Source organism: Trachemys scripta, chromosome 9 (genome assembly GCF_013100865.1).
Source record: "Trachemys scripta elegans isolate TJP31775 chromosome 9, CAS_Tse_1.0, whole genome shotgun sequence".
In the NCBI taxonomy this organism is placed as follows: Eukaryota; Metazoa; Chordata; order Testudines; family Emydidae; genus Trachemys; species Trachemys scripta.
In genome coordinates this window covers 26,613,930-26,632,575 of record NC_048306.1, presented here as the reverse complement: position 1 = coordinate 26,632,575, position 18,646 = coordinate 26,613,930, and the positions used below count along the sequence as shown (strand labels likewise).

Here is an 18,646-nt window from a genome sequence, read left to right as displayed (position 1 = left end):
AAAGTGGATCTTTGCTCTCTACAGAGCTATTTGGTCCCTATTGAGCAGGGTTTTCCACCGGTCTTTATAGTGCCATCGACAGGCAGGTGTCAGCAGCAAGATTCAATTTCCTGGAGTTGGTTTTTATAGCAGGGTGAACAGGTGACGTAAGAGGTTGCATAAATTTGGAGATGAGCTACTTTATAAAAATTGGATTTTTTATTTAATTATATACAGTCAGGTATATTATGTAGATGCTGGAAAATAGATTATTTTCCATTTCTAATGACAAGTTACAATTTCCATGAAATGCCTGTCTAGCATTATATACTCACACAAATACAGACACAGGCACACTGACTCATGCATATGCATGTACAAAGGGATTATTGAGTGTGTGTGTGTGTGTGTGTATATATATATATAAAACGAGCTTTATGTCCTTACACATCAATCAGTTCAAAGGAAAGTAAACATTTTATAAATTAGGTCCTTATCTAGCAAAACTACATTTTCATTAAATTAAAACTCTACATTTTCACAGTATTTTTAACATTAAAAAAATATATTTTCATACAAAATAAATTTCACAGAAGGGTGCCAGTGAAATGCAGGGTTAAGTCCAAACAGCAGTCCCAGGATTTTGATATTTAGTATTAAATAAATTGCTTAAACAAAACAAAAAACAGGTTTGAACCATCGTTGTAAGAATCTCTCCAAGGCTATTATATAATATCTTTGCTTCTAGTTACATTAATCTTCTGCATTAAAATAACACTTTAGTTTAAAGTAGTTTACTTTTAATAACAAAATGTAAACCAGCAAAATTCAGAGAGTTTAGACTCCTCTGGCCATATCTTAGCCCTATTGAAATCAGAGATGAAGCTCTCATTGGTTTCCACTTGGCTAGAGTTTGGCATTTTTAGAATTACAGAGAGCATCTTCTCAAATCAATCATGAAATGAACAGTGAGCTTGTAAACCTGGACTCCCACTGAACATTTTGCAAAATACACTTGCAATGTGACTGACAACACAGAAGGTAGTCACAAAAAGTCAGTTGTAAGTAAGAAATCATTTCACTCTGCACCTTTAGCAAGGGGTGAGCCTTAAAATATTTGTTTGACATTTGGTTTGGTACAAATATCCTGAAGTGTGGAGCCTTTTATTGGAAGCTTACTCAAGTCTGCAAAATTAGCAGTGAAATCTTTCTCATAGTATTTTGGCATTTCTATCTCTGAGCCAGAAACAGGCAGTGGGGAAAAGAAGGCTTTCTGGACATTTTAGGACTTTAGATTATAGAAACAGGTAAAATTACAAGTCGGTCCTTACTTTTTTCTTAATAGATTAACCCAACCATATCTTAGAACCAAGGCGATGGAATATATAACATGATCTACTCAAAAATATGAGGCAATGTTAATTAATTTTTAAATTGTAAACTTGTTGAGAGGCAAGAACTTCCTCTTCCTCTCCATATGGTTAGTATTGCATTAAGCAGACTCTTGGCACTCTATACAAATTAAATAATCATTACTGTTTTAGTAAGGGGCCAAATCTGGAAGTCCTTATTTAGTGAAAATTCTCTTTTAAGTCAAAAGGAATATTGTCTGAGTAAGGAGCCCAGTGACATCAGGGATTGGCCCAATATGAATACAGTTTTACTTAATTCAAAGTTTTGACAACGTTTCTGAATTCAGCGTTCATCACAAAAATAAATAATATCTTGCCAAGTGCTTCTTATTTTAGGGCCAAATCCAGGCCACATAGCAAAATCCAAATCAAAGAGCTTTGCTGGGCCATGCTCAATCCCAGCCAGCAGTCGCCAGCATGTGGCAGGGTAGCAGATATTACAGAAAGGTATGGAGATGGGTACTGGATGTAGACTGTTGCACCTAATCTGCACAGAATTTGCACTACACAGGGCCTCACAGGCCATGCCTCCAACATATTACTTTCTCCTCTTTACATAATCCACCAAAACTGTACTGTGTGGCTTCTCCTCAGCTAGGTCTATTTGTGCATTGTAGCCAATTGTTTTTTGCTGGTGGGGGCCTTACCACGCTTGTCTAACCTAGGTTTAGTTTGGGGGATTAGTGGCCTCCTAACCATGAGCCAAATACTGAGCCTTCTCAGTTAAGGTGCAAATTAGCAGAAATGATGCATTTCTTCTGCACTGTTGGCCAAAGTAGCAGAGAATTTTCTCAGATGGGCATGTGGACATACATGAGATATCTCCTGAGGGCCTCTGCAAAGCATTGCAGAGTTGTAGAAGTGGACGTGTTGTGGTTGTGACCAGGGGGACAATGTATATTATATATTCCATGGCTGAAAGCTGATATAGGAGGGTAGTGGCAGGTGACATCCTTCAAGCCACTGTTCTATACACAGCAATAGCTGGATGCAGAATTAGTGCCCTGGCCCTTACATCCATTCAGCAAGTGAAATCCCAACCTCACACTCATCAGTTTCACATGAATAAAGCTATTTTATTCTGGCTTGGCTAGTTCTGGCTTGGGCACTATATCAATTATTTTTTATAATATACATAACATGTTGTTTAAATTCAATATTCACAAAAAGATTGCAAGAAAAAGGTCAAATCCTCAAGTCCTTTGTCAGTTTTTTAATCAGTCCAATGCTCATTGAAATCAACAGATGTTTGCCTGAGAAAGGATTTCAGAATTTTCCCCAATATGCTGGGCCACATGAATATGATGTTGAACATCCTTTTAATCGTTTCAGAAAGTGCAATATTAATATTCCACCACTTCACCTTATTACACAGTTCTGGAATGTTTTTTCGCATAACCTCTGTTGTGTAACTGAATACTGTCTTGCAAATCTTGTCTTGAAAGTCGTCTTCTGAACTCATCTGTAGTGAAGTAGTATATGACTGGGTCTACACAGGAATTCAAACTGGCAAGACACAAAGCCACTGCATGAAATATTGAAATCACATTTCGGGCATATTGGTTTTTTATCCGTCTTGATTTAACAAGGAAATCTAAAGGAAAACTGATATGATAAGGTGCAAAGCAAATCAGAAATACCACAGCACAGGTGAGGATCATCTTTAAAGCCTTTTTTTTCTCTCCAAAGTCATGGGAAATGGAATTCTTTTCTTTTAATGATAGGATAGTCTTCCATGAGCAATACAGAATTATCAGCAGAGGAGTTACAAACCCAATCAGCTCACCTATGGTCATCATCACAATGGAGTTGGAAAGGTTAATGTCCTTTATGGGAAGATCTGCAAAGCACGTATTGGTATTCATGTTACTAGAGTTAAATCTTAGAAGAGGAAAAGGCAAACAGCCAATGCAGACTACAATCCACCCAGCGATGCTGATGTACACATCATATATACGTTTGCAGTCACTGAACTTGAAGGGGTACATAAGAAACAAAAATCGTCTTACACTGATGCAAACCAAGAAGTAGATGCTTGCATACATATTTACATACTTAAGGTAGAAACAAAATATACAGAGACCTTCTCCAAAGTGCCATGTTCCAGACAAGTAGTAGAAAATCCTTAGAGGAAGGGATAAAACTTGTGCTAAGTCAGCAATGGCTAGATTGATCATAAATATCACAGCCCTCTTGGTTTCTTTCATGTAGCCATAAAAGACCCACAGAGCTAAAACATTCCCTATTAATCCAGGGACCAGAATCAAAGTGTATGTTATTGTATAGTAATGCTTAACATCAGTATCGTTGTAACAGGTTGAGCTGTCTGTCGTCATGTTTATTTTCATTTAGCACAGATGTGAACTCTAATGAGAAGTTTACGTTACCAATGGAATTTCCAGCTATCGTCAAATTTCCTATATAGGTAACAATTAAAAAATACTGGAGAAGCTGCAAACTTAACATTTACTTGTCTTGTTCCTTTGCAACCCCTTGCTTTTTTGTACAGCATTATTTTGCGCTTCACGGTATCTTGTTTACTTTGTGTTCATCTAACTAAGTAAGATTGTTGCTAGCAAGGCTTGATAACATTATTCCTCTAAAGCTTCTTGCTGACCAGATTGTCCTGAGGTAAAAACTACACATGACATTTCCTTCGGGCTTCACTTTTACGTAGGTTTCAGTTTCTATGTCATCTATTCTGATTTTGGAAGAAACTTTGTCCTGTGGTGAGTAAGTCACGTATGACACTGGTCACGTTCTTTCTCAAATGCCTCTTGAATATAATTGCTTGTGGTGCTGATAAAATGAAGCTCAGCATGAAGACAGGGTGCAGGTGGGAATAAGGAGCATTCACTACGTGGTGCTCTAAGTAATAAACACATGTGCAATAGCATCCTCAAAATCATCCATCTGGAGGTATTTCACAGCCAGTTTTCTCAGCCCCCAAATGTCAAAACAGATGCAGACCTGCAGCTGAAAGAAAACGAGGAAAATTACTGACTAATATAATGCCATATAGGAGTATGCTTTTTTGAAACTCCCCCCCCATATATAATGTGTGTTTATGAAATCTTGGAAGAAACTTAATTTTTATCCAAGATGGACCTGCTTTTTAAGATGCTGAGCACCACAGCTCCCATTGTCTTCATCAAGATCAGTGGGTGCTCAGCACTTCAGAAAATCAAGTCCTTTGTCATCTTCAGTGAAAGTGAGAGCAAGGCCACTGCAGAATAAGAAGGAAGTATAGAATAGCCTAATCACTACACCTGCATCATTTAATCCAGTGTTATGCATCTTTAAGCAGAACTCCTCTCTGACCCTAGTACATCCTTATTTGCTAATAACTAAGTGGTTTTATCAAATTCTTTCCCACTAACTGAGGTATCTGTCAAAAGGAAACACCTTCTTATGCCTAGTTGCACCTGTTGGGGGCAGCAGACATCCTGACAAGGGGACTTTGTACTTTGTATCACTATGTGTCCCTAGGTACTGATTAGGTAGGTAGATTGGATAGTTCCTATGCCAAGTAGTCATGCCTGGGAATCTGCAATGGAGTCTAGCGTGTTGCATGACTAATAAAGTAATGAGCCCTTCAAGAAGTGCCTATGTCTTCCCTTATGTTAATAACCACATTGATCCAAATACATCCCTACTGTAACACCACTGAAGTCAGTAGAGTTGCACCAATATTGAATTTGGTGCCTAAGACAAATTCTTTAAGTAAAAATATTTTATATCCATAATTTTGCAATGATAAAATAACCTAAGCTGCCATAAATGTCCAAAATGTAAGAAACTTTTCATAAAAGTCATCCACAGAAGGAACTTTTGATATTTACCCAAAAGAAGGAGCACTTCCTTTTCTTTTCTCATCTGATTGAAACCATATAATTACAGTTTGTATGTGCTGCAAACCTCTAAGGTCTCAGGCTACTGCCACATTGAAGAAAAGAATCTGTTTCTCATGTAAATGAGGCTGATATATTAATCTGAAAATGTGACCTTTCTGTCAGTGCAAATGCTGTTATGCTAAACCAGAATTTCAGGTCGCAAAATGGCGGCCTTTCCTCCTAGCCAAACTCCATTCTAGGGAAAAATGCTATTTTGTGTTCTGTGAACATGGATTTTGAGAAAAGTTCTTCCACTAATTTTTCACACTGGTTCCATCAGTTACTTCAGCAGCCAGTTAATAAGTTTCCCCTTGAAACTGAAAGTAAAAGAGTGGCTACATGTTTGCTTTTCCTCACAGTTGATATCACTATAATATCTTGCATATCCAGCCTACCTTTTCACAAGAAGGTGCTGATACTAAAGTTTATAAAAATGTGACTTTTTTGTTAATAGATGAAATATCTCACAAAAAGATCTATCACACACAGCCAGTATTTTGTTGAGGTAAAGGCCCCTGCAAATGACAAACCGAGCAGCTGAAAGCATCTTGAATATACTGTTAACATATGATAAGTCAATGTCTACAACACCCCAAATGTCTTGGAACCTTCCTACACAAGAAACCACCTTTCCTCTTGAGCCGTACTGTGGCAGCTGCAATCAGCAGAGGCACTCAAACTGGAGCACCTGTGACTTACAAGAGAAATGACTGGTAGTAGAATGTTCCCTGTGAGGAGTGGGCTGACGGCTCTGAGATGAACTGCCTTCTCTTGTGGTGCAGCATAGCCTAGGTTGTTGGCCTTAAAAGCACTCTGCAAGGCATGTCTGTTTGTGCTGTCTGTTGTGGAGGATGCCATTTGAAGAGAATTTGATCTATGGGGCGGGGAAAGTGTTGTGTTTTGGAGTGAGTTCAGTATTATGGGCCAGGGGAATGATAGAGTCATAGAGTTTAAGGCCAGAAGTGACCATCTAGTCTGGCCTCCTGTGTATCACAGGCCACTAACACCCCCGAGCACCTGCACACTAACCCCAACAACCGAAATAAGAGCAAAGTAAATGAGACCCATACAGGAGACTACACTAATATGTGCCACAGGCAGATAATAGGAGGAACCCAGGTGCACTGATGCTCAAGGGCCCTGCAGTAGCGTTTCATTTAATCCTGACAAGTGACCCCCACCCACACACCGCAAAGGCAAAAAATCCCCAATCTGAATTGGGGGAAATTCCTTCCCAACCCTACATATGGTAATGAGCTACACCCCAAGCATGTCAGCAAAAACAAGCCAGCCAAGCACCTGAGAGAGAGACTGCTCAGTGCCATCCCAGGGCCCTGGCCTACCCTGCCCAGTGACCTATTTCCAGCAATGGCTATTCCTGATGCTCAGAGGAAGGAGATTTTTAAAAATGGGGGAAAAATTCATTTCTTGACCCCTGCTAGTGGCTGGCTGAAACGCTGAAGCATGAGAGCTTTAGGAACATAAGATGTAAACCAGACATGAGTCTCTAGGCTGTTGAGCTCTGCCCCCTACCATCACAAACAATCTTCTCATACAATTGCACTCATAAATTTGTCCAGCTCTCTCTTAAAACTAGTTGTTTGCCCTCACAACTTCTAGTGGGAGGCTATTCCAGGCTAAGCTTCTGTTTAGTTTACTTTTCATTTTTGTAATGGGTGTTGGGATGCCTGAGAAAGGCCCCCCTTTTTATTTTGTAGAACTCCAATTAAATAAATATCCTATGTCTGTGCTTCCCAACCAGTGCCTTTGCCTGCTTTCCTGAGCACAACAGTAGCATTAGATGACAGTGCTCAAGACATAAAATAAGGCCTTTACCCTTCAAATGTGCACCTGAATAGCCCGTTGAGTTCAATTGAACAACCCACTGTGTTAAGTTACTCAGATGTGCAAATGTTTGAGAGACTGGGGCATATTGAACAAGGTCAATAAAACTATTATCTGATACCGCATGTATTAATCTCAGTTCCTCGTGGTGTTAGGTAACAGATTCAATGTTGTCATTCTAGACCTGAGGAAGAGCTCTGTGTAGTTTGAACACTTGTCTCTTTCACCAACAGAAGTTGGTCCAATAAAAGATATTACCTCACCTACTTTGTCATTCCAGAATTATGCACTCTGATGACTGAACAAAGGAGGCTAATAAATAATTGCACGGGCCAGCCTGAGGTTTATTTTCTCCTCTTCGCACTAACCTGATTTTCTCTAACATGTAGCACTGAATTCATTTTAAAGTTCTGAATTTGTGATATTAAAATGATTTCATCTCTGTCTTGATAATAAGGTCCCAAATCTGCACAACTTATGTGTGCTTAACTTTATTTACGTGATTAGTCCCATGGACTTCAATAGGACTGCTCATATGAGTAAAGATAAGCATGTGTATAAGTGTTTTGCAGGCTCAGGGCCTAAAACAGCTTCATTTTTTAAAAATCTCTCAATGGTGCATTTTTAATAAGCCCTCTCTTGCATGGCGGTTCCCAGCAAGATTCATCCCGCCAGTAAGGTTAAATCTTACTCACATTACTGCACTAGGACTAACTAGGTGACTAAGGCAAGATAGATTTGGCCCTACATCAATGGTCCACATGCAAATGAGGGGGTAGTGCAATTCAGTGCAACTTACACAAGCCACACATGTTGCGCACACACACAAACAACTTTGGTAAAATGGATGGTGAAGCTTCTCTAAATGAACCAGTACTGACTAAAATAGCCTCAGTGTTTTTCCCACTCTGGTTTATTGTGTAAATGTCACCATCATTCACTCTGTATTTACTCCTCCTGAAATATTTCCCTTAATTCCATTAGTAACACAATGTCATTACACTTGCACTAAATAATAGACATTGCCTAACGTTACATAATTCATCAAAGGCATCATAACCTCAAAGGCTAGATCAGGCACACAGTGAGAGAGGGGAAAAGTAAGGAGTCTCTCTCTCCTTGCACAGCCTGCATACAGCTAAATAGAATTGCCATCCTTGCACTCAAGAAAGTTCATAGACTGCTCCCCATTTACAAACCTGTTTTCCTACAGTAACCCAAAAAGAAAAGTGAAGAAAAGTAGAGACTAGCTGGAACAATGGCTCCACCTGCTAGGCACCAGCTAGCAAAACTGGCCTAGTACACAGGGAAAGAATGCTTTCCCCCTTAAGGTTAGGATGTTTCAAAAAGGCCTACGGGAGTTGTGCACCCAACTCCTAAAGATGTTCAATAGGATTTGGGAACGAAACTCCCTTTGGCTCTCCTGAAAATCTTAGCCTGAAGGGCTGTAGCAGTGTGTCCCTCTCCCTGTGCATTGGGAAGCTTCAGGAGACACTGCAGAAATATAGAAAAATCAAGCACTGAATTTTTTTTTAAATTATGCTTTCACTGAAGGGATTCCATATATAGCTATAGATATCGATGCTTGTGATCTTCTGAGTCACCCCATGAGAAGAATGACAACTTTTGCTAGAGGAAGAAGTACAAGCAAAGTGAGAAACTGCAACTGGAAAATTCCAAACAAAAATGTATAGCATTTTAATCAAAAATACAATATAAAACCCAACATAGTGCTAAAAGAGGAAATCATGTTTCACATGTTCTGCATGCTTGTTTACTTTCAGTTTATGGCATTACAAAGACTTTCTGTGTCTAACTATAAACCATAAGTAACTTCCTTTTTTTCTATTTTGTTTCTCTTGTTTAAGTGGCAATATTTTTATATTGACAGGTCAGATTTTGGCAGGCACAACACAGAAACTTATCTTTTATACTTAATAAAAAGGGTATTAATAGCATCTTCCATACAGTATTGTAATTCTATATATTCATTATTGCTTTAAGGTAGTGCCCACAATGCACTAGGCCAGGGATCGGCAACCTTTGGCACGCAGCCCATCAGGGAAATCCGCTGGCAGGCCGGGACGGTTTGTTTACCTGCAGCATCCGCAGGTTCGGCCAATCGCAGCTCCCACTGGCCGCGGTTCGCTGTTCCTGTCCACAGGTTCGATCGGCCGAACCTGTGGACGCTGCAGGTAAACAAACCATCCCGGCCCACCAGTGGATTACCCTGATGGACCAGGGTTCAGTGGATCTAGAATGAGACAAAGCATTCTGGAATGGGTTACCTAGGGAAGTGGTGGAATCTCCTTCCTTAGAGGTTTTTAAGGTCAGGCTTGACAAATCCCTGGCTGGGATGATATAGTTGGGGATTGGTCCTGCTTTGAGCAGGGGGTTGGACTAGATGACCTCCTGAGGTCCCTTCCAACCCTCATATTCTATGATTCTATGATTGTGTTAACTCGCAGGGCTGCCATTTAGGGAGGGTGGGAAGAACACCTGCTCCCCTCTCTCCCCTGAGTTTCATACCAGAGGTCTGCTCATGGCGCACGCCCCAGATCCAGGAGGAGCGCTGCAGTGATATGCAATCAGGTCCAGGGGTGGCATTGGGGGAGGGGGTATTGTAGGGGTTATAGCCACCCCACCATTTGCTTTAGTTCCCCCCTCCTCCCAGAGCTGGGCACCCAACCAGCAGCCACTGCTCTCCAGCAGCCCAGCTCTAGTCTCCCCTTCTTTGGGAAGCAGATCCATGTCTGGCAGGGCTTTGGGGGAACTTGCCCGATGCTAGAGGTGGGGGGGGGACAGGGAGCCTGTCTGCACTTGTGCCTCTGACTCAGGAGTGGGGGTGGCAGCTGCTGCTGTACTGAACAAATGTTCAGACTCCTGAATGTTTAGCTTAAAGAGACAGTATGCTGATACACTCCAGGGGCGCACACAGTCTCCCACACAGACTTCCCCAACACACTCTCTCTCTCTCTCTCACTCACACTCACACACACGTACATATATATTATTGTTGATACTTCTTGTAGGTTGTTGGTACTTCTTGGTACTTCCTGTCGAACTGCCAATGCACATATATTCTCTGCAATTTTATTCTTTCAAAGTTCATTAAGGATTACAGTACTGTTATTTTTTTTGATTGGTCTGTGCATTTCATAATTTTATTTCTCTCTTATGCTTAACATTAATTCTTTGAGTAGTGAGTTCCAAAATACCTACCCTGTCCCGGCTGGAGTAATTATCATTATTACTTTTATTACTATATTGTGCTTTGTCATTCATTATTTAAAGTGATACAATCAAATAATAGTGTCATTCTAGGATGCAAATTTAGCTTGTACTCACATAAGCGGTGCAAGTTTTTAAAAAATTAGCTAAATACATAACTTTAGACACTATGCAGATAAGGTCACCTATTTTCAAATTGTGTTTTTAATTATCTCTGTAAAATAATTTCAAATTCATACAAAAATAAAAGTGGTTCCAAGTTTGATACTAATAGTAGTCATGGATGTAAATGTTAATGAGTCACGTACATGCCAAAAATATTTAGAAAAATTAATTCCTGTTTTTAATAAAGAGAAAAAAAACACTTTAATCACATATGTTAAAAAAATTAAGTAAATACATTTTTAGTGGAGTGAAAAATAGTTGACTAAAATAGAGTAGATAATGGCAGTAACACTGTGTGTCAGAGAAAGTAAGCAGATTTTAAGCAGATTTTATTTCTTTTTATTTCTCTCTACTAAAGATAGCGTACAAAGTATCAAACTTATATTTCTGATATCTGTGTTAAGGGTCCAAAACTGATACGTCAAGTCTTGGGATTGTATTATCTCCTGATTGTTCTAAATTCACATAGAAATTTAAAATATGGCTTTAATTGGTGTTTGTATATATTTTTCTTTCTTTACATAGGAATTAGATACAGTGATCCTGTCTGCTAATTTCTAAGTTGTTATCTGCAAACAATCTAGAGTTTTCAGGTGTCTAAGTTTTAGGCACCTGGAATCATGGTTAAAGTTGCTCCCCACACCAAAATTTGAAATGGCGTCCCTGCTAACTCATGCCATTAAGTATAGCCCTGAGCAAGAAGTGGTCTGTAAGATGTACCACCCAGGAGTCGCTCAAGGAGGTATTTTACCTCAGAGAAACTCCCTGAGTCACAACTCCCTCCCCTTGCTTCCGGGGAGTTTAGTAGCTTGTGGCTGGTCTATACCAACAGCAAATTCCCATCCCCCCTCCTGTAAACACACCATGCTAGATGAAAAGTTAATGTATGTGCTGTAATATAATATAAAGTAGCATTGAAAAAGAAAATGTGGATAGAGTGTTTATCAGATATTGTACACAACATTTAGTTTCTTATTACTGACCTACTCCTTGGGTGGTGGCTATAGGGTCACTGCTGACTGTAATACCCTTCTGTTTCTCCTATTTCTCTTATGGAGCCTATAAAAGAGAATATGGAGAATAGCAATGAGCAAAAATAACTGTTTCCTATGAATGCCATGTAAACAGAAATATTATAATACTAACAATGTAATGTACCTAGACTTCTCTTTCTTATGATGACAACTGCGGGTGACAAGATAGAGGGGGTGGGGTGGTGGCTCTTAAGTTTGGGGGCGGGTTATGGCTTCCTATTTTTTATAAGCTTTTCAGGCCAGGAATTGCCTCTTTCAATATGTTTTTGGGGTGTCTAGGCCCTACTGTAATATTAATAAAGTTCAGCCTGATAATTACCCAGGCTGTTGTCTTTATAAAAATGTCAGTTGAGAAGAAGTATTTTGCTCTTTCAAACAGTTTTCTCTATTTCTCCATCTTGTTCTGTGGGGGCAGAAGACAAATTGCATCCTCTGACAGACTGAGGAGAAATCTCCACGAGGAGAGAACCTCTCTGAGATTTCCCCTGCTTTAGCCCCAAAAAAGGTTTCTCGCAGAAGTGACCATCAGGGTTTTGCTAGGTATCTTCAGCACCTAACATACTTCTCTTTGCTGTAAACAACTGGGGTCTAACCGTTACCCTGAAACAGTATGTGAAAACCAAAGTTCCTGTGTTTTCTTACTGCTAGAATATACAGATGATACTTCTAATATTAGATCATGTTGAGAGCATTATACTGTATTATACTTGAGCCCCAAGACTCTTGTGACTGTTTGTCCATACAGCCAGAGTTTTTGCTGTTGTTCTAATATGTCAAGTTGCCAAATGCATATTAGCCTTGACCTTACTGGAAGATGAAAGACGGGAATGTGTTGTGTTTTTTATGGCTAACTTAGAATTTAAAGCTGTTTCCTCATGCATCAATAATCAAAGCTTAATAATTCATGATTCTGCTTTTTAATACGCACTAAGTTGTGAACCTGAGGTGAAATCACAAGTGGGGGATGGGAGTGAGTTTAAATTTTATAAATCTTAACTCCTCTTTCTCTTTTAAGTGTCACCTCTGCCTATCTTAGCTGGAGGTAGGCGGTAGAGTACATTTGGAAAGGGCTACGCAACCTAAAAAAGTTCGAAAACCACTGATCTAGTGCATGATTCAATATGGTTGGTGATGTCTGCTTCAGAGGACATGCAGTGGAATAGCCATGATTTTACACTTCAGGATTTTGGAGCATTGGCATAACTGCATGAGGAAGCTTCTATCTAATCCATCTATTCCTCAGTCCATCCTCTTATGGAAATTATCATTATGGTATCTGAATGCTTCCTTACATTATGCCTGAGACTAGCTAATGTTATTAGTTTCCCCCCATATCCTCCTCCCCCGCCAGTTTACTGCGTTTCAGTTATCAAGTATATTAGGGAGGTGATATAGCACATTTTGAACACACCTATCCAGTGGGCTTCAAACTTACACTTCCTCCTGCAGGCTGTGGGGGCTGGTGCATAAATGTCTTAACATGGTGGTTTTCAACCTGCAGTCTCTGGACCTCTGGGGGTCCACAGACTATGGCTAAGATATCCAAAGGGGCCTGCACCTCCACTCAAAAATTTTTAGGGGTCCACAAACAAAAAAAGGTTGAAAACCACTGTCATAACTTAAAACATGTAGATGTTTTGAAAGAGGCAAAACCTGTGAGGAAAAAGTACAGCTAAAAATACCAGAAGACAGTTGCAAAGCCAGTATGAGACTTACAGCAATTAGCCATCCCACATGGTGCTGTGATCCTGTCTCACAAATTCAGCAATGTTGAACTGGGTCAGTGTTTAGAAGGGAGGTCTCTAGATTCTAATCAAAGTGATGTTTATGATTCTGTATTTAGCACCCATTTCTGAATCAGGATTGAACTATTGTGCCTGTTCAGCACTTGGATGTATTGTGCTGTTTGCGATACCATCTTTTCAATGAGACTAATATGAAGGTCCCGCCTAGGTGCTGTCACTAAACTTTCTCTGAGAAGGACTGTTAGCCCTGCTGTTTTGAACCAATTGCAGCTCAGATAATTGTATTCTGCTACCTACGTTGCTTTTAAGCAGCTGCTATGTTTATCCATGAAGTGACTGGACTTCAGTAAGGCGTGACTATGGAAAGGCCATGTGGTAGTAAAGGTGCTCTATAAATGGAGGCTATAGCTTTTTATTAATAATCAAGGCCTCGCCAATTTAACTATGGAGTAAGTATTCATGAGGGCTGGCTGAGCATGCAGGATTAAAACCTGAAACCACACTAAATTTGTCTGGGAACTTCTTTCCTTCAACAAAACCTCCCTACTCCCAAACAGAGCCCAAGGACACCTCTACTTACAAGTAAGTGTCTCCTGGCGTAGCGGTAGACTTTGGCTCCCTTCTTTGGGATGGCAACAAACTCATCCCTTCCCCTTGTGGGGTGATCAATGAGTGTTTGTTTGGCTAGCCTCTTCCCCTTATTCATTCCGACATCACACAGACCGAATGTCTTTTACTATCTGTAGGTACCATGCCTGGTTCAATGAGAACCTGATCTCAGCTGGGGGCTGTAGACACTACTGTTATTAGTAATAGCAGCAAGCCTGCCTATCCCTACCATCTCCATTCAGTTGCAGGAATAGAATCCAGCCCTGCTGTTGTCTCCTCTGATATCCAGAGTGCATCATATTAAACTCCACCACAAACAGGGATTGTGTAAATTTCTTGGGGCTGGGGCCATCTTTATTTGCACCTTGTGCCATGCCAAGCAGATTACCTGTACTTTACAGCTAATGAACAATAATTATAGTGCAGGGCATTGTGAGACTTCTCAGTGTCAACATGCAGCAAATGGGTAGTTAAAAGGCAGCAGCAAGATCAGAGAGCATTTCCCAGTCTTACTCTTCCTGAATAGGGAACAGGGAGGATACCTGAAGAAAGGAGAAGGTCTACCCTGCCAGTGCCCCTGAAGTCTACTTATGAGGGACAGAACTAGCAAAACCCTCTGGTTTCTTATGAAAATAGAGGCTGGAGAGTGGAGATGCACTTGCTCAAGTTTCACTTGGAGTATTCAAGCACTTTTAAGGAACAAGACTGAAACTCCAAGCAAGTCTCAGTGGTTGTAGGTGATCCCTGCTAAACAAGTTGGCTAGTTTGCTTTTGCCGAAACTTCAATTTCAACTCACAGGTTGTGCATGGAACATTGCGTAAGTTAGGAGGAAAATATGACTGTCTGATGATGATACCAATAATACATATGTTGAATTCTTTACCCACCAAACAAAGAGGGAATTTCTTTTTTAAAATAACAATTAAAATATTATCATGAATAGAAATCAACTCTATTCTACAAATATGATTTGATCAATTCCAGATCAATGCACTAAGGGGCAAATCCAGAACCCTTCCCATGGCTACGAGGGGGTCTAAATTAGCTGTTACCACTCAAGAAAGAGATCTTGGAGATGTCATGGATAGTTCTCTGAAACATCAGCTCAATGTGCAGCAGCAGTCAAAAAATTTAACAAAATGTTAGGAACCATTAGGAAAGGACAGATAATAAAACAGAAAATAACATAATGCCACTATATAAATACATGGTATGCCCAACCTTTGAATACTGCGTGCAGTTCTGGCCACCCCATCTGAAAAAAGGCATATTAGAATTTCATTGCAGAGAAGGGCAATGAAAATGATTAGGGCTATGTAATGCCATCCCTATTAGGAGAGATTAAAAACACTGGGACTGTTCAGCTTAGAAAAGAGACAACTAAGGGGAGATATGATAAAAGTCTCTAAAACCATGAATGGTGTGGAGAAAGTCAATAAGAAAGTGTTATTTATTCCTTGACATAACACAAGAACTAGGGGTCACTCAATGAAATTAATAGGCTGAAGGTTCAAAAAAAAAACATAAGGAAGTTCTTCACACAACACACAGTCCACCTGTGGAACTCGTTGTGATATTGTGAAGGCCAAAAGTATAACTGTGTTCAAAAAGGAATTAGATAAATTCATGGAGGAAAGGCCCCTCAAAGGCTATTAGCCAAGATGGTTAGCGATGCAACCCCATGATCCTGGTGTCCCTAAACTTCCAACTGCCATGAGCATCTGGCACTAGCCGCTGTCAGAGACAGGATACTGGGCTAGATGGACCATTGAACTGACTCAGGGCTCATCTTCACTATGGCGCTAAATCGGTGCTGCTGCAATCGATGCAGCGGTGTCAATTTAGCAGGTCTGGTGAAGACACGATAAGTCAATGGGAGGGCGCTCTCTTGTTGACATAATTAATCCACCTCAATGAGAGACAGAAGCTATGTCGACAGGAGAGCATCTCCCACCAACAGAGCCACGTTAAGTTGATATACGTTATGTTTTTTTACACCCCTCAGCGACATAACTTACGTCAATTTAAGCAGTAGCATAAACAAGGCCTCACTACGGCCATTCTTATGTTCTAATGTGAGGAGCCATTTTCATTGGTGTCTTTGATGGGGCTAGTTGCAAACCAGGTAGCACTGGACAGGACCCCTGCAAGGATGCCATGTTTGAGGTGTTTGAGGAAATCTGCCACTGTATGGATCCTCCAATCCTCTCCTCTGGAGGCACTGCAGAAGGATCCACAGAGGCTATTCTCGGCATTTGGGCATCCTATTCTACCCACTGGATTGCAGAAGCTACCACAGAGCGACTCTGCTGTTGCTCCAAGCCATGTGGGGTGAATTCTACTTTCCCCGCCTTCCAACCCCAACCCATGCACTGCGCCCACTTGGGCCAGGTACTGGATTGTGGACCTTACCCTAAGTGAAAGCGGCGGTGGTGGTTTCCTAGCCACCATTTGTGCATGTTAAGAAACCACTTCAGAGTTCAGCATAACTGGCAGCTTCTGCTCAACAGAAATAAATCAACTCATAACTGGATTTTTAGGGGGCCAGGATTAGGGTTCATTGGCAGAGCAGCGGGGAAGCTCATACTGCAGTAATCTGTGCAATCCCGATACCAAGACTATGGGCCTAAACCTGGCATCCTTACTCAGGCAAAACTTGCATTGAAAGCAAATTTATTCGCAGCTTTATAAGAAAAGCATGGAGGAAAAATGTAATAACTAAACAATGTTGAGCTGCACGGCTCAGCCCAGTGCTCACAAAGAACTAAGGGGTGATAGCATGCTCACACAAGCTTTTAAAGCCACTGTTACAGTAATGATAGATGTTTGAACCCAAAACAGTTAATGTAGCTTTCTCAAAGTTCTGCTATTGGTGCTTTCCCTACCCACTCAAAGACAGACTGACAAACTGGCCTGTTTAAGAGTGTATGAGTCAATGGTGTGGTGAGGAGGGGGCGAGGGGGAATTTTGGCTTAATAAATTCCCAGAGTACTCAGGCAAAAATGGTACAATATCTTGATTTAATTCCATTTGAAATATAATACTTTGCATTTTAATTCTTAGCTAATATTTTTCACCCTTGTTACATGAGTAAAAAAGACAAAGTCCATTCTCAGCTAACCAACACATCCCTCTTCTTTTTATTACTGTATCATTTTAAAAAGCTGTTATTAAAGGTGAATTACAGCTAGCATTAAAACAATGTGAGTTTTAGCCAGACTATTCTGTTTACATTCTCCATTGTGAGTTCTGCCATGTGCTTAACAATACCTAGACTTTGTTTCAGACACCATTGTGCTAAGCACAGTGTAAAGCTATCTACCTACATTCTTATACATCATCATGGTATCTGATCACTTGGAAAGATATAAGGGGTAAAAAATTTTTCCCTCTAAAAATCTAAATATTCTCTTTTACAAAATGACATGTCAGTAAAATTTTAGAAATCTTGATTTCAGCTATGGAGCTTACAAGAATGGGAAAAAATTATAATTGTTCCTTTGTCAATATTGTTTCTTTCTTGATAACCACATCACAGAAGTAGAAAATCTGGTTTGAAATTTTACAGCTAAAAAATATGTAAAAACTTCTAAAGCTGCAAAACTCTGATCTACAAATCGTTTTATATACATTGAAGAAATCCACCCTTCAGCTAAACAGAAAAAACTAGCTTCCCTCCAGAGTTCTGATGCTACTTCTTTATTTTAATTTCGTCAGCACTACAATCACCTAATATTTTTATATGCCCTCCATGAATCTTCCTATTTTTTTTGAAAATTCTCTAGCCTATCTTCCATTCTGAAAATGATTCTTTCATTCCATCCTGTCTTTGCCACGTGAGTGAAATATGCAGTATAAAGCCAACTTGTATTGTTAACTGGTACATTTTAAACTTCTTAAAAGAAAAAGTACAGCAAAGATTACGAATTAGCACCCCCCCCCCCCCAAAATAACAATCCTACCTTTTGCAGTTTCTCCTGGTTTCTGTTTAACTCTGGGTAGCTTTTGGTACGAGACTCACTCAGAAATCGACTTTACTGATCGTATACAACAGTTTCCACTCTCTGCTTGATATATAAACCAAAAGTGCAACTGCTGAGAGCTTTCAGAATACATCTGAGCTCAGAAATGCCAGTAGTAGAGAGCTGTCACTGCTTCAGAATAACATCAGAGAGCGACTTGCAGTCTGCACATTTTACATTTCCTTTTTCCAGTGGGCAGAACAGACGAATGATGAGACACTATGGTTCAAAATGTACGCAATATTTACACTTTAAAAGAGGGAAGGAAAAGTGACCATTTCTATTTATATGACATTTTCTTGTCTTCCAATCAGGTAGCTGATAGTTCGCGATCTGATTTTATAGTAACAGAGAACATCATTTTTTAATTGTGTCAATATGCCCTGGATTCACATCCTGGTGAACCTCATAGATGTGTAGATCCATATTATCTTTAATGCTGCTCCTCCTTGCTCTAACAATAAATCCCCTACAAGTACCTGCTGGTACAGTTTAATGGCTGTAAGCTAATGGCTAGACCAGGGCTTGAATTAGCTGAAATAGGTGCTGAGGTTCAGTGACAAAATAAGGTTTTCTAACAGTTCTCAGCAAAATTTTCCCTCCAGAGCCCCCTTTTCTGCCAAAGAGACAGAGTTAAAAGTACTGAAAACTATGTGACACCTTTTCTTTCCCCTTTTCCATTTCTTCATTTAGTTTGTTGCTCCCCACCC

The 18,646-nt window shown here is 40.1% G+C and overlaps 1 protein-coding gene across 2 annotated transcripts; it reads right to left on the bottom strand.

Annotated features, from left to right (window-relative positions):
* Positions 1-225: 225 nt before the first annotated feature.
* On the bottom strand, positions 226-18,070 carry GPR174 (G protein-coupled receptor 174). Of its 2 annotated transcripts, XM_034782686.1 has the most exons (3): positions 17,877-18,070; positions 11,509-11,584; positions 226-4,367 (listed from the first exon to the last, which is right to left on the bottom strand). In XM_034782686.1, the coding sequence occupies exon 3, from the start codon at positions 3,737-3,739 to the stop codon at positions 2,759-2,761; it is 981 nt and encodes a 326-aa protein (XP_034638577.1). In that variant the 5' UTR covers positions 3,740-4,367; positions 11,509-11,584; positions 17,877-18,070; the 3' UTR covers positions 226-2,758. The 2 variants fall into 2 exon arrangements, with proteins under 2 accessions (XP_034638577.1, XP_034638579.1); XM_034782688.1 differs by lacking the exon at positions 11,509-11,584.
* Between the last annotated feature and the right edge of the window lie 576 nt (positions 18,071-18,646).